This window comes from Python bivittatus, unplaced genomic scaffold (genome assembly GCF_059951505.1).
Source record: "Python bivittatus isolate LINGU-HERP-01145 unplaced genomic scaffold, Pbiv_v1 ctg000330_np1212, whole genome shotgun sequence".
NCBI lineage: Eukaryota > Metazoa > Chordata > Lepidosauria > Squamata > Pythonidae > Python > Python bivittatus.
The window spans coordinates 8,067,551-8,084,949 of NW_028277058.1; the positions used below are offsets into that span (position 1 = coordinate 8,067,551).

Genomic DNA, 17,399 nt, shown 5'->3' on the forward strand with positions numbered 1-17,399 from the left:
GAGAAACCATTTTTAAAACTAAGAACAAGTAGCAGGGCATCCTGAACTGTTATGGCTTTCAATTGTGAGTTCATACTGATTTCTTGATTATTCAAATCTATTTAAGCCACCAAAATTATATCAGAGTAAAGGTTTCCTTTTTTTCATCCTTAAACTACATAACAGCTATACCCTGGGCTTTGTGTATGCCTTCTACGGTAGCTTGCAAAAATGCCTGTGAATTTGCTAACAATAAATGAAGACATTGGAAATACTTCTGAAAGTGATGAGTATGAAAATAACTTCAGCATGCATTAGAAAACTTTATGTGCAGCCCAGCTAGAAAAGCTTGAGAGATGCTTCAGCAATGGAAAAACAGATTATGCATTAAACTCTGTTAGTTCCAGTTCATTTATCTTCTCATTAACAGTGGGTTAAGCCCTGCATCAGAATCATAGAATTTTAGAATTGGAAGTGATTTGAAATTGGAAAAGAGAGCCAGTTTGGTGCAATGGTTAAGGTATCAGGCTAGAAACGGGAAGACCATGAGTTCTAGTCCTGCCTTAGGCACAAAGCCAGCTGGGTGACCTTGGGCCAGTCCCTCTCTCTCAGCTTAGGAAGGAGGCAATGGCAAGCCACTTCCCAAAAACCTTGCCAAGAAAGCTGCAGGGACTTGTCCAGGCAGTGACCAGGAGTCAAAAACTGACTTGAAGGCATATCAGAATCATATAATTTTAGAACTGGAAATTATTTTGGAAAATTTTATCTGTCCCTGCTCAGTACATGTTTCTTAATGGCTTTTTAATAGGGGCGTACCAAAATTTTCATCATGGAACATTCCAAACTCATTATGACTTGTTCTAAGTGTTCTGAAAATGGTCTAACTTAAGAATAGCCCATTCTGAGGTAGGAGCAATTCTGGATCCCTCAGGCCAAAATGCCACATAATTCTTTTAAGTCCTAAGGGACAGAGATCCACCACACTTAATTAGGAACAGAACAAATAAGGTAACCATGATGTGGCTTGCAAATTGAGCATATCCAAGGTAGAATTTAGTTATCATGACTACAAGAATTATTCCCAAACTCTTGCATTTGGTATTCATTCTCTGTGTGTATGCTAGTTACTCTAATTTGCTTGAGTGACATACTACTTTTTAAAAACAAAATTAAAGTTAACATGCCAATCAATTTTATTTCAATCAATGATCACCAAATTACATACAAATACAGTTAAAAAGGAAAAAGAACAACATTCAGAAATAATAATTTATTCTGGGGGTTGGGGTGGGCAAGAGGGCCAAATGTTGACATGGATGTTGTAACATCATCCTGCAAATGACACAAATTGGGTACACTTATCCTGACATCATGATGTCACTGAAGAAAATTAACTATTGTGTTATTTGCATGAATGGCATCATGATTCCCAGGTTGTCATTTTGACATCCTCACAGTTTGTAATAGATCCCTGTGGAAGCAGGTTATTCAGTCCAGCTTATTTCACAGTGACATTGCTGTGAGGATAAAAATGAATGGAGGCTTCATATGTGCCATCTTGAATCCTTGGAATAAAGGCAGGGTAATATAAGAATTAATTAATTAACTAATTAATAGCTCAGCCCTAAAATATGAAAAGCAATAATACAGGGTGTATGCCTGAGCAGGGGATGATGGATTTAAAAATAACATCTCAAGACAGCTTGAGCCGTAGATGGCTTCCTTTTCCCCAGAAACTAGCTGCCATGCAAATGTTGATCCTGTAATTTTTTTTCATTACTTAATTACTTTTTTCAGCTCTCTCCAAGGCTTGGCAATGACTTTACATGAAGGACATATTATTTCAAGGGATGAACTGTATGTGTTACTTAAACATACGGCTCTGTGTCCAGAATCCAGAAACTTTGTCTTGTTTCTTCAAGATACAGTGAGTATCAATGGCTCCCCTTATGTGTATTAGATGAGCTTATATGGAATACAACAACACGGGCCTCCTTCTAACAATCTCTACCACCTCTCTGTTTTTCAGCTTAGTATGGAAGACTTCACACGATACACCGACTTCTCTGGAAATGAGTCACTATTTCACAATGTTCAGGCAAGCATAACTATTCCATCTGGCATCTCCCAGCAGTTTTAAGAAATAAAACCAAAAAGACATGCTTAAAAGAAATGGCAGGAGGATATTATAATTCCAGAAACAGGTTGAAGGCTCTTTCAAACTTGATAAAAATACATTCCTACAATTTCCTTTGTAGTGTATGGAAGAACATTTGAAGTTATTCATAATTTACATTGGTCCCAGGAATGGAAATTAGGGGTCAATCCATTCTCAGTTCCCTAGTTGTTTTCTCAAAGTTCACTTATGAATACAATGCAAAATGTACAGCCTACAATGCTTTCAGAAGCTGTTTTCTGAAGATGATTCTTTCCAGTGTAAGAAGTTATTTTCCTGGTAAATTTATTCCTCCAAGTTCTCCTCATTACGTATATATTAAAACCTCAGAAAACATTTTTCATCTTTATTTTTTAAAAAGGAAGTCTACATTTGTGTACTTTTTATCAGTATGAATTGCTGATGCATCTTAACCTTTCCTATTACAATACGGTCAGAGGAAGCTCTTAAGAATTCATATTTTTGAATTTATCTTCTAAAAATCCCTGTTTTATTTGCTGTTCCTGCAAAAATTGTGAGATACCGCTACCACAAACATGTAGTTACATGTGTTGTGATATGGATACTCATGAAAGTTAGTAATGCCGTGTCCGATTAAGTAGATGTGTATTAAGCCCTCTGATATACAATTTCCACCCTATTAATTTATTCACCGACATTAGCCGTATTTAGTGATATCTCATTTTAATGGACTAACTGGGAGAAGAAGGTTGCATTATTTATTACTGTCCATTAGGGTGATGTGTACCCACACACAATGATTTGTGCCACTTACATAATTACATTCTTATACCAATGAGGTAAACAGAATGATTCGCATAATGACATCACTGTGCAAATGAAGTTAATCAAAACAGAACATTGATACATCCTATGCTAATTCCATTTTACTGAAATCCTGTAAATTGGGGTTCCACAGTTCTTATTTCAGGAGTATGGTGCAGCCTACATAATACAAAGGAAAGAATGCAAATTTTTGGCAATAAGTAAATACTGGCTTTAAAAATATCACTAGTGTTGTTAGAGATTAGATTTGTTTAGGAACATTAGTAGGTGAGGATCAGTAGCTGTGTATGCAGCTATACTTGCAAAAACATTGTTGTTTTTTTTAATTGGATATTAAAATTGGATACTGTCTGTCTTCGGTATTGTACTCCATTCACCAGTCAGCAATATTTTGCATCTTTGAATATTCTTTTTTTTTTAAATAAGTAGATATGTTGCAGTGTCAAAGCAATTTATTAAATTGCAGTCTTGTGATAAATACTGCAGAATTGTAAATGGATTCAGGGACCATGGTAAATCCCATGTCTGGCCCTACCATTTGGCAGTTGTCTTACATAGCTGATCCTGAGAGGTCACAACTAGGTTTTGGAGGAAAGATTGGAGTATGGTATGGGAAGGCCCTGTCCCAATGGCAATTTTGAAGAAAGATCCACCTGCTGAGCCATTTTGCTCCTGTACATTGAATAGAAGAATGGTACCATCTGGTTTGTTTTGCTCATCAAAATGTCTTGTGCTAGAGCTGCCAAGACCAGTTGTTTTGACCTCAACGGCCTAGAAGGGCCCACTGCTACCTATGTACTCTCAAAGCAGTGCCTCTGAAGAAGAGTTGTGGCAGCCATTATCAACTTCTGTTCTGCTCTAGAAATTGGGTCATCAGAAGGCTTGGGCTCCTCTGAAAGCCCACCTTGTTGTGTTGTCAAATATATCAACATGAGCTTTTCCTACTCACTTGATGAAGGGAGAGGACAAAGCCACTATAAACACACTATTCATTTGTTCATCTATTTTTATGCTTATAATGGTAACAAGGAGTAGACTTTGCTAGCTGTTCTCTTGCCCATGTCCAGTTGTATGGTGGCTACTGCTCTTGACTACTCACCCACTTGGTGGATTATAGATGGCAAATAAATGGATGAAATAAATAATTAAAAAAGAAGTAACAAGTGGTAAGCCATTGAAGCATGTATCTGATAGACCAGTCCTTGCATTTTGCTAATGCAAAAGATTTAATGTCCTGTCTCTGTGTCTTATAATTGATTCTATTAAGAAGAAAATATTACATTTGGGTAACATTTTTTAAATCTGCTCAGTTATATAGTTTTCCCTGAAGTTGAATAAAGGGATTTGTATAAAAATATGTTACAATTTAAGAATCAGGTAGTAAACAAATGAGATTAAAAAAACATAAACCAAATATTTGAGAACGGTAGCAATGCTAATTATCAACTGGTTTATCATGAGATGCTCCAACAGCTATTACCTAAGAGGGAACAGATGGTTTTTGATTTACTTTTAACAAATGATGCTAATGACTCTGTGTTCTAGAAAATGTAGCTCAAATGCTGTAATTGGCTTCCCTTTGGGTAAAAGTGAGAGTCACTAATGTGGTACTGGTTGTATATGTTGGCCCAAGAATGGATAAATGTTCTTATTAGCATCAAAACATTTGTTTGCTAAATTTGATGAACCACATATGATCATTATGATGTAGATGTGCATTCAGATCACCATCAGGCAAGTTGATTCATATTTTCTTTGCTGAATTTCAACAAAAGCTATAACACAGATCTTGTTTTCCAAATTGGGGGGGGGGGGAACTGCAGTGGCTTGTCATAAGATTCAAAGAATATCAAATTCCTTCATCTCTCTTTAACTCAGAGGTGCTCAATCCCCAGTTGCCACCAAACTAATTTTTCATATAACAGAAGGGGGAAGTCATTTTAAAAATGAGAGTAATCTTACTAATTGCTTTAATTATCAAAGTAAAGCTTAATTAAACTTAAGTTTCAATTAGATTAAATCAAATCTTGTTTCTAGGCTGGTTTCATCTATTACTTTTTCTTGGATCTACCCATTTTTGGAAGGTCCCATTAGCATTCCATTCAAAGGGCAAATATGACCTTTGATCTCTGCAAAGTTATATACCCTTGCTGTAAACTAGCATTGTGTATACTTTGACAACTTATTTCAAGTAGAGATTTTTCTGCTTGTGGTCAGACATTCATCATCTCACTCCTCTTCCTCACTTCTGCGCTGGAGATCACAGCTCCATGTGGAATAGCTGTAAAGGGCTTTCAACGACTTTGGGCACTCCTTGGTTTTCCCAAAGATGGGATATCCACAGTAGAATCATACCTGTGGGTACTTCTACCTGAAGCATCTGCAGACATAGTTCTCGTTGCTGGAGGCAGGAAGAGGGACCTTTCACGAAGAGGAGGAGCCTCACCCAAGGCTGCATGGATGGTTCTTCTTTGATGGAAGAGTATATGTGATAATGAAAGGAACATATATGGACATCTGCCCGTCTTAGCACAGGGAGATGATAGCCAAAGCATGATGGAGTGGTGGCTGGGAACAAAGCTATGAGTTGGAGCTGTTCTGAGCCAAGAACATGGATAAGATGTTTGGCAGCAGTAGAGCTGTTGCTTTAGAATAGCAACTAACAATCAGGCATCACAAGAAAATAAATAATTTCAGCACTGGACTAATGCAAGTGAGAAGGTTTTATGCTTTTGCCAAGAAAGGCAGTCTGAAAAAGTTTCTTCACACTTAATACCACCACCATACTAGTACTGTTTTTAAACAGATTCCAGGGCCAAAATTATTGGCTTTTCCAGGGACTTGACTGATAGTAACTTTGAGGAGAAAAGAACATCAGGGCCCTTCTGCTGTTTAAGCTAGTTCACATTTCACTTCTTAGACCCTAGGAGCAGCTGTTACTTCCCTGGATTCAGGATAGAGGGAGTTGGATTAAGAGAGCCCCAATAATGAAAGGGACCGAGAGTGAGTCTGTCTCCTTCTTGAATCTCTTGCTCTTAAAGAATTCCATCTCAAAAAGTTCTCGATCCAATTTAGCAGTCATTTTCCTGTGCTGGCAATGCAGTGAATCTATTGTCAATCTTATTGACAGACTTGCCTGAGGAAGCGGTAACAGGGGATGCCACTGGCTTCCTAAAGGGACATATGTGATGAAAACATGTGACCCATTAAAAAAAAAAAAGATGCAAAACATTCAGAGATGTAGACAGGCAGAGAAGAGGAAGTTTGGAACCAGAGAAGACATGAATGGTCTATAACAAGCTGTTAATATTAGATTATTAGAATAGAATAGAATAGAATAGAATAGAATAGAATAGAATAGAATAGAATAGAATAGAATAGAATAGAATAGAATAGAATAGAATATTAGAAATTAGAATAGAAATTAGTTTTACATTTCTGAAAATAGAATAGTGAATATTATGCAGTAAACTGAGGCAGGATGAATTTATTAACATTTCTGTAGGATAGTTATTAATCTGATTGTCACCCTCTTTTGTCTCTGTGTTGGGGGGGGACATTTAGTGGGTCCAGGAAGATTTTTATATAATCAGAATCTCTGCTGATTTAAATAAAATAATCTCTCCTTTTTCCATAATGGAATTAATCCAAATTTTAACTTGCACAGAACTGTGGAGTCCTTGGGGTTCTCTGAACTTGGTTGTTTTCTTGCAAACATTTCATTACCCGGCTAGGTAACATCTTCAGTGCTAGAATGGAGTGGGGTTTGCTCTCTGTTTATATACAGTGGCTTGCACTACCAGTGTTGGAGGGGGTGGGCCCTTCCTTCCTTCCTTCCTTCCTTCCTTCCTTCCTTCCTTCCTTCCTTCCTTCCTTCCTTCCTTGGGAGTTCCTTGATTAGGGTATTGTTTACTGCTTATATGTCTGGTGATAATCTTGGTGTTAATCTCTGCTTATCTGGGTGATGATTGCTGGTGAGGAGATGTTCTGGTCTTTTGTTTCCTTTTTATTGTCTCTTCTGAATAATGTGCAGATGTTGTTTATCTCTATGTGCCTGTTGAGGGCTGACTTGTCCGAATACCAAGCTTCCAGGAATTTTCTCACATTTTTGGATTTAACTTGGTTTAAGATGCTGACAGTTTCGCAGCTGAAACTATGGTTAAGTCTGTCCATGTGTTGTGAGATTAAGGAGTTTTCATGTGTCTTCTGACTGCTAGTTGGTGTCCATGGATGTTTTCTGCTAGCCTTCTGCCTGTCTGTCCTACATAATGGTTGTTACAGTCCTTACACTGTATGTTGTAGATGACTCCTGTTTTTTCTTCTTGGGCTACTGGGTCTTTTGGTTTACTTAAGATGTTTTGGAGGGCTTTAGTTGGTTTGCATGCTATAGAGATGCCATGTGGTGGTAATAGTCTGTTGATTGTTTCTGAGATGTTTCTGATGTATGGCATTATTAGCCTTTTCATAGCTTGTGTTAGTTGTGTTCTAGTAGGTTAAGTGGTCAGGCACTTTTTGATAAAGTTGCATGGATATCCATTTTGTTGGAAGATGTTGAAAAGGTGGTCTGTTTCCTTTTTCTGCTGTTCTGGGTTGCTGTAGTGCCTTTGCACTCGTTTGAATAATGTTCTTACACAGCTCCTCTTGTGGAGGTTGGGTCGTTACTTTGGTAACGTAGTACTTGGTTAGTGTGGGTTGTTTTCTGGTATAGACTTGTGTATTCTCTTCTGTTGCACAGAACTGATTTCATATCAGTTGAATTGGAAAGAAGCAATTCAACAGAGATGCTCCTTGAGGTCAATGGTTTGGCAAAATCATAAGTAAAAATGAACATCTTCCAATGCCTCTTTGCATTCTATCCAAAGTTCATAATTTTCACTTGTTGCTGCTGGAGTGTTTTATATACTGTATATTTGTTCACCTAAAGAAGTTATATATGTGAGATATGACATGCCTTAATAACTGACTGTTCATAATTATGTACTTTCATGGAGATTTGGCTATGACAGGGTGAACTCATGTTTTGCAAAAAATTCTGCAAAGGGACCGACAGGGATATTCACAGAGTGTGGGGAAGATGGCAACCACAAAGGTATGACTGAAGCTCTGCCTGTGTTTGATCTGCATGGCCATCTTGACTTTTTTCACCACACCCTGCGGACAGCCCTGGGAACAGAAAGTATTAAATTCTTGGCTACAGTTTCCTTCCTGCCCTTTCAGGAAGAGTAGAGCATTAAGGTTCAGGACAGGCAGCCTGTACTTTATGTCCTACCGGCTCTGAGGCTCTTCCAGTAGCACAGAAAGTAGAATACCTGGGCTGGGCTGTCAGATTTGCTTGTTCAAGCCTGCTGGGGTGTGTTCACTTACACATGCTATAGATCATTCTATTTTCCAGTGAATGGGTACAGAATGCCAGATTCAGAAATGAATTGATGAAACTGACCCCAATGAACATTTCATTTAGGGGAGATGTGAAAAATACTACCATTCACACATGTAAGCCATTCACTCAGTCTTACAGTTTGGTCATCAAGTATGAGTCTGCCATGAAGTTGCTGGCAGGGCATTAGCAGCTCTCAAAACAGCCTAAAAAGATCCCATTTGTTATCAAATTACATGTCAGTGCTTTTTTTTCTCTGTAGGTTGGTTGCAAAACAGCCAATGTCATATCTACTTATTTCCTAAACATGTAAGACGTTATCAATATTGAACCTTTCCCTTGTTGTTTTCAGCTAGGTGATTTTCATTACTGAGTTGTTTGTGTAATGAAATTGCTTGTCAAATTCTTATTGAAGATAATAGAATTTATTTTGCATAATGGAAACTATAAGACTGTAATCAAAGCTGATCAGAGTATAAAAAGCAATCACCCCTTTAAGGTCTTTAATTATCTACTTCATAATTAACTGTTATTTGTATTTACTGCAGGAACTTCTTAAGATTTCATCATCTTCATTGGTTTTGCCAGCAGTTGACTGTCATGCTGTCAGTCACTTTTCAAGCCACCTTCAGAAGACTCTGAACTGGAACTTGGTAAATGTAGACAGCCCTGACATATTACAGCTAAGTGGGAATGTCTCCAGACCCAACTTATTTGAGATAAACTTACCACCGATCAGAAGGTATGAAGTATCATAAGGACTAGATATCTTGCATGCTTTCATGCAACAACTGAGGGGTTTCTTAAATAATGGGTCTTGTGTAGGAATAATATAAATTAAAAAGGAGTTATGAATTATAATCAGTAGTGTACTTTCCCTAGATATAGGAAGATCAGGGAGGCAGGGTATGTTACTGGTCTCCCCTATCAAGGAAGTCCATCTAGTGGGACTGAGAAGAAGGGCCTTCTCCATGATGGCTCCCTCCCTGTAGAACATCAACCCCACAGAGATAAGACTGGCCTCCACCTTGATGCTCTTCCGCAAGACCCTGAAGACATGGTTTTGCCAACGAGCCTGGGGATCCCAGGTCAACCTGGGGCCCATCAAATGGCTAGTGTAAGTGTATTGTTGTCACCAGGGAAGTGGGGGAGGTGGAGTAGGTTTTGTATTTGGGATTTTTATTCCTGTAAGCCACCCGGAGTCATTGTGAGTGAGTTGGGTGGCCATATAAATTGAATAAATAAATAAATAAATAAATAAATATAAACAAACAAATAAATAAATAAATAAAGATACAAAAACCCAAGATTGTCCTATATTATTCTGGGATGCACACAAGTCCTTCCATGTTTTAAAAGAATGCATAGATGGGGTCCTGGGAGCAAGCTTGTCAAGTATCAGAACAGAGCATCCCTCTTCCCAGTAGTGAGGAACATAATCACAGTAAAAGTAAGTTTCCCTGGTGTATGAAATCCTAACATATCTGGACCAATTTGAGAAAAGCAGCTCTAGATTTTATGCTTAATCTGTAGACATCAGGCATTCTGGAAAATCCTGAAATGGTTTATGTAGGATATATTGGAGACATCGAATGGACCTATTGATCTCATATAGAAATTTCTCCCTTCTTCGGTTTCTTTTTTCACCATGATCTTTCATTATAGGCAATCCTATAGGTGTTGCCAGCAATCTTATTAGGTAACAATCATTCAACTGAAGCCTAGGTTATTAAATCTGGCAAAGACCTGATTATCTGTCTTACACAATAAAAGCTGTTCTGCTGTCAGTTTGTTTCTAACCAGTTTTTCTTTTCTTTCTGAAAGAGCAAATTACCACCTAAACATTTGATCTCTTAGGGAGGAAATAATGGTAAATAAAAATCTCAAACTAGACATGGCTTCTCTATCATATTGTTGCTGTTGCTGCTACTGTCATGGTCGTCATCACCATCATCATCATCATTTTGAAATATTAGCTACCAGGTGGAGGGTTAACCTACCCTTATCCTTATACCCTTATCCTATTCTGATTATTCTCCATTTTGCAAACTCAATGCAAGTCACTGGAATACATAAATCACTACCTAACATTTTAAATGATTACTAAAGTTGTTTTAATATTGCAGATAGCAGGCCCAGCTTCTGAGACATATTAGAAATTGTTTTTATATTCATAACTCTCAGCATTTTTTATCCAAAATAATGTTCCTTTAATGGATCCCCAATTTTTTTAGAAGTATATAATCTGTCAAAACATCCTTAATACACCACTAATAATAATAATTACAAGTCAGTGTCTTTTCTACAATATTTGAATATGAAACTATATGTTTTATATTTCTCTCTCCTCTAAAAGGTATCTGAAATAATTTTGTTTTTAATTGTTTTTTTAATGCAAAATGTTTACTGTTTCAGAAGTTTTGCAATATTTTAGTTTTCCTTTCAATATTTTTCATGCAGGATAGATGAATTTCCCACTCAAAAGAAGCTCATGGAAAATGGTAGGTGATTAAATAACCTGTAAAGAATTAATGGTGAATAACTGGGCAAGAGATATGAAATGATCAGTAAATATACAAGGATTTTTTTTTTCTTGTGCTGGATAAGGATATTTTTGTTTATTTGTTTTAATTTACATATTTGAGTTATACCCTGCCTAGCTGCTCTGTGGAAGACTTATGATAACTAATAAAATGTAAAAACAATGACAGAATATAAAAGTTAAAACTATAAATCAAAATTGACAACCTACATTCCAAAAGTATCCATTGTGGGTCTTCAGCATGCATGTAAATTAACATCCCTGTTTTGGCTTAGGCTACACCACTTTATTGGAGAGTTTTGCCCAATCCGATGCAAATTTACCAAAGTTGGTGGCCCTTCTTTCGGCCCAGAATACTAGCCTTACTGAAGCGGGCAACCTTATGCTAGCTAATAGGAAAATCCTAAGACTGTAACAGGCAGACTAAGGATGCAAAGAGGTAGGGTGGGGTTTTTGATACTGTTTTCCTGGATTTGAGAAATGTCCTTTATCTTTTGGAAGTTATTTTAAGCTTATTTGGGGCATATCCAACAATGTTCATGTATTTCATGTAATGACAGTGCTAATTTTCAGCCATTTCGGTCACAGTAAACTCTGGAACTAGAAAGATGTAACTGTAGGTTGCTCAGCCTTCTTTGCAGTAGAGTTCTATGTATATGTGTTTCTGTTGTATATAATTTCCAAGAGTTTGCTTTGAAACTCTTTGATAGCCCTGTTAGAATGATCTTGAATCATTTGCACAATCCCTAAATCTTTGAATCTTTTGAATGATTACTTGGATCTGATGATATGCAATTTTTTTTTAGGACAGGCCAAAGTTCTTATCCTGTATTGCTAAGTTTCCATTTAGCTATGTAACAATGGACATTTAAAGATTAATAAACATGAGCATATATTTAGCTATCTTCCAAAATATTTTAACCCTTTTGCATGAATTTAATAGCATTAGTAAACTATTATAACAATATTCTGTTTACAGATGAAATAATTGGAAGGTTTATCAGATCTTTGCAGCAACAAGGAATTCCATTTTTAGCCATTTATACAGCAAGGCAACCATCACAGGTCAGTATTTCCCAAAAACTAGAAGTATAAAATGTTTGCCATGCCATTTAATTCCTTTCCCCACTAGTGACTTACAGAATTATCTGGTGACATCCAATCATTATTGTGCCAAAATAACTAACTAACTTCAGGGGCACCTGTGGAAGGGGAATGTAAAAAATCAAGATGGTGCTCATGATCATGTGATCAAAACCCCACCTTTTTTATACATTGTCGAACATGTGACAAATGTAAAAAAGTGTCAGGGCTTTGATGATGAAGACATCCCTGATTACTTGATATGAGGGCTGGGTGACACTTTGAAGTCACTATACATCACTAATGGGGACACAGTTTCATGAATTACTTTTCACTATGGTGTGTTTGCTTTTCATATTCCACAAAAGAAGTGTGATTAAAGTGGTATTGATTTAAAACAAGGGTTTAAAGCTTCAGCATTTTACTGCTAATAAATATTACACCTGTTGTTAACAACCTGAAACTTGATGAACTCTATAAATGTGCCAGATTTCAAATCAATCTGATTAAAATGGCAACAGGTACAGCAAGTTCAAATTAAAATAGGTACATATGTTTCTTTCTTTCTTTTTTTTAACTCATCCCCCCAGGGCATATAATGTATTTCTGTCCAATAAAAACGATTAAAGTGTTTTATTCAGGATTATTGTTGATGAAATCCTGAATTGTGACTCTGAAGTTATTATTTCTTTCTGATTAAAGCCTGCAGCAGTTTCATTCTGAGGCTAGAATATTGTTCTCTGAAGGTACTATCTAGAGCTTTTTGTGTGTGTGTGTAATATCTTCATTCAATTAGGAATACGTCCTAATGAATATTATGTTGATTATAGCATAGATGAATGTTATATTCATGACAAAATGTGCAGTTATGCCTCTTCCTTTTAGTTAGCCACCAGTTATAATGAAGGGCTGAATAATACTGGCAATGATGCAGATGCACTTGAGGCAGGGGCAGTGCGCAGAGGGCATGAGGGAGAGACAAGTGATAAAATATCCATTGTGACATTGCGATACAAATGTATGTCCCTTACGTATTTACATGCAACTTGTGCAAGTAGGAAAAGGCAGAGGTTCCATTGTGATGTAATCAAGCACATTTTGGGATCAACACAGATAAGATGAGATGCCTAAGGGAATGGTGGTTGCCTTGTGGACCACGGAACCCTAAGAGAGTGCGCTTAGCTGATGATGATGCTATTCCTGCCTAACAGGAACTGGTGTGGGCACACTTTGGGTACCAGAACAGTTCTGCTCTTTCAAACGTAGCCACTGTGTCTTTAACCGATGATTAATGTTGGGATGCAGGGAGGGGGCTTGAGCTGAGTGCTTAGTCTTGTGGCCTAGAGGGCTCTGCGTACTGGGATTCCCAGGCATGAAGAGAGCCACTTTGGTGCAGTGGTTAAGGGATCAAGCTGGAAACCAGGAAACCATGAGTTCTAGTCCCACCTTAGCCACAAAACCAGCTGGGTGACCTTGAGAACCGGGTCACTCTCTCTCAGCCCTAGGAGAAAGGCAGCGGCAAACCACTTCTGAAAAACCTTGCCAAGAAAACTGCAAGGACTTGTCCAGGCAGTTGCCAGGAGGCAAAAACTGACTTGAAGACATCTACCCCGCCCCCCTCAAAAAGCATGAAGAAATGTTTGCATCTTCCCTTTCTGTCAATTTCTTTCCTGTTAGGTATTCCCCAATCATGGGGATTAAAAGATAAAAACTTTCTACTGGTTCCAACAGAATTACTCCCCCCATCCCCGATGGGTTCTACCTTGCTATGGGTCACATGGCAGGCACAGGTGACTGAAAATTGCTCAAGTGAATGCTTGTTATTTAATATAGGAAGTTCACTTTGATTCCTGTTTCGGAATTATTTCTTAAATATACCATATCTGGGCCTGCAAAATTCTGGATGACCATTATATGCCAGCAGAGACAGACAGACAACTGTATTTCTTTGATGCCACCTACTGGCTGCCATTGTTTTTGCCATCTGTTAGTTTGAATCATGCAACTTAATGGAAATTGCATTTTATTAAATGCCCATATAGCTATAAAGCAGTGTCACTGAATCACTTACGCACTTATCCATCAAACTACAAAGAAGGGAGGAGAAACTATCTTACCCTTCTGTCTTGCAGAAACTGAAGCAGGTACTACACTGCCTTCATTCACAGGGTCAACTAAGACTGTGATGTTTCTCATCCTCCTATCACATCAACCTCTCTTTTAGGATTTTGTGATATTTTTAAAATAAGTCTTTGTGTTTGCCCAAGATGAACCAGGTTTGTTCAAGATATAATTTCCTAGTCCCTCATTGTATCTAACTGAAGGCTGAGAGAAGCAAATTCTTACATGTTCATTTTGTAGCAGTGCCAGAAAGTTCACTGTTGTCCTTGCTCATCAATTCAATTCCTCCACTTTAATTGCTCATCATCCCCTCCCTTAAACATTAACATTTACATTTTTTTCCCTCACAAAGCTTAACTAGATTTGGGACCTTTTGAAGGGGTGATACTCTTGGCTTCTCAGTATATTGCTGATTGAGTATTTTCATCCTGTTCATCATGCTGAAAATCAGCATGCACTTACATAGCATGCCTGATCAGGCATGAATTATGGGTAAGAGAACCAGTGCCAGTTCACTGACGAAACGGAGGAGTGCTCCATCCTTGACCAGAACAGCCAGTGAAGAACATCCCAAATCTTTGTGGAGGTTGGCAGATCAACGTTTCCTGTTATTACTGCTTACACTTAATTTTTGTGGCTTCCACCAGTGACCAGGTATGTTAAAAAAAGTAAGAATCATAGCCAAAATGGTGTGGATAAAGCTCTGCCTATTTTTTATGTGCATCATACACATGACACACATTAAAAAAATGGGGGGAGCTTTGATCACACCGTTGTAGCCACCATCTTGATATTTTCAGCCACACCTGGTTTTGGGCTAATATGGCTGACAAAAAAAAAATTGCATTTTTAAAATTGTAATGCTATTCAAAAAGGTGCTCTGTGTTGATCAACAAAAAGATAGCAAAGGGTACCAAAATAGAGGATCTCTTGTTTAATCCACCCTGCCAATGACTTATTTTAGCAACCAGCTCAACTTACAAGAAGATTCCTTTTAACAGTGCAGCTAGTTTTAGGAGTTTCAAAAGACAATGGAGAAGCAGGAAAACTTGAACATCTTTTTTGACCAAAGGTACTCCATCTTCCTCATCTGCATTATGGTTGGAAAGATCAAAGAAAAATGGAGATGGATGGAAGTAAAGTTGTCAGCCAACAAAGTGGGTGCAACAGATGGAGTTTATCTATTGAAGCATTAGTCTGAATTTTCAATTTTCTGCCTTTGTGAAACTTGAGCCAATATAACATTGCCTTAACTCTGGTCTTAAGCTAGTAGATCCTTTACTGTTGATTTTTAAAAATTATTACTGAATATTATTAGTCCAACACTGAGATAGCAACATGGCTTATGGTAGAAGAAAAAAAGGAATTAAGGTTTTTAATGGGAGAGGTTGCTTAATCAAACAGCAATGCTTTCCCATAAGAACTATGTGATTATGGAGTGTTGAAAAATGGGGTAGTCTTCACATCTTGCTTTAACAAGATTTGGGAACTGACAGGACTGACAGGAGGAAAGTAACAAGATGAGCTAAGGTTTTTTTTTTTTTCTGACAAGGTTACCTAGGTGCTCTCAAATCAAGATGGATAGCTTTTAATGTCCCCCAATAGCTGTACAAAAGATGGACTGCTTCTAATTCATTTAAATCCTGGGAAGAGTATTCATTTATCTCAAAGTATAATGTGGCCCTTTCCAAATGCTGACAGTAATTAACTAGGCCAACTTTCCCCAGTCTGCATCAGGAGGGCAGGAAGTTAGAGAAAACCACTATGAATCCTGAAATCTTCAAAGTCACTGAGCTATATTTTTTGCATTAGTGCATAATACTTGTGTACATGTCAAAGGGATTTAAGTTCATTTGGGACCTGCATTCTGTGGTGTAGAACCAAAATAGCTGTGATTGATTTGCCCTGTACATTAATTGTCACAACTGATTCAGGTGATTAAAAAGACTGGCCTGAGGTAGACAGCCTGATGGCTATACAAAGGGAGGGTTTTAAACACAAGTATATTAAAGAAAAGGCAGGGAAGATTATTTTTCTCTGGATTCTGTTGTGTGATTCAGACTGATGTGATCAACTTGATCACCCTTGGTAGGTTTATTAAAATTTGAGCTATAACATTTTACAATTAGTGTAGATCTTTAAAAATTAGCTGGTAGTTCCCTTACTCCTTCTCTCTATTTGGCAGATCTTCAGTCTTTCTGTAAGTACAGTATTGCTTATATAGTTTGGAATATGATAAATATTTGCAGTTGTCTGAGGTTTTTTGTACAGTTATTTTGGTGCACTTGAGGAGAAGCTTCATTTCCCCGAAGTTATTATATGTCTTACACTAAATGGCTGGAGGCATAGGCATCTGTAACATTCATGATAATATAAAATGATGACATATGCATCATGATGTCATCACTTCAATGACATGATTATGTACTTGCATTCTGATCTCCAATACCAGAATGTAAGTTGCATCATTTGTGTGGTCATATCGAGACACAAGTGTTGTCATCTGTCCCTGCCACCCCCTAGGGACACCAGCAATTGGAGAATGTATTTATGTGGTGGACATTAATGTCAATATATAAACCTTCCTTCCCTAGATTATTTTTTAAATTCTTTCAATAAAACAAATTAAATCGGATGCAGCCTTCTACAAAATGCCAACCTATAGCAGTATCTGAATTTCCATTAGAACAACTGGATCTCACAAGGAACCAAGGGAGGGAATGTTTTGCTGAATTCTGAAACAACACCCTAATTTGTTGGAAAATATATGTTTTCATAGGTTGTAAGAATCAGAGGTGCCTGCCGGATCCACCACTTTTGTCAGAATGATGCAAGCAAGCTCAACCCCTTTTGTACACGCGTGCAATGTCACAGGGCACATCCTTAAGGGATAGAGCTTTCGTCACAAAGGCATGATTCTGCTTGCATCATCTGCCCTCCCTGTGGACACCAGTGATAAGAACATATTAAGCCATCTGCTTCTCTAAACAAAGAGTTAGGAAGTCCTGAGAAAACCCAACCCATTGCAGGGGCAATTATGTCTCCAGTCTTTTGCAAGGGAGGGAGTCAGGCTCTTAGGTGGAGTAACACCAACTTCTGAACACTGCAAAACCAGTTGTGGTTGTCTGTACACTTTGTCAGTTCTCCAAGATGGGCTGGACTAAGAAACCAAAGACATGAAGGTCAGGACTACTTTTATTGTCACAGCTACAGCAACAGAATCTTACAAGTCTGAATGTGCTGCCCCCTCTCTCCTTTCATCTTCATGTGAACTAGGGAGGGGCTCCTCTGAGGTGTTTTCTCAAGTTACTTCCTTAGCCTGGGTTCAGATCCCT

At 37.8% G+C, this 17,399-nt stretch overlaps 1 protein-coding gene across 1 annotated transcript in view; it reads left to right on the top strand.

The window, feature by feature from the left end:
• The window catches only part of LOC103054933 (V-type proton ATPase subunit S1-like), a 47,128-nt gene that overhangs the window by 9,509 nt on the left and 20,220 nt on the right, over positions 1 to 17,399 (top strand). The window contains exons 2-6 of the mRNA XM_025164768.2: positions 1,777 to 1,906; positions 2,009 to 2,077; positions 8,867 to 9,060; positions 10,779 to 10,819; positions 11,840 to 11,925. Of these exons, the coding sequence (XP_025020536.2) occupies positions 1,777 to 1,906; positions 2,009 to 2,077; positions 8,867 to 9,060; positions 10,779 to 10,819; positions 11,840 to 11,925 (520 nt within the window). The remainder of the gene's footprint in view (positions 1 to 1,776; positions 1,907 to 2,008; positions 2,078 to 8,866; positions 9,061 to 10,778; positions 10,820 to 11,839; positions 11,926 to 17,399) is intronic.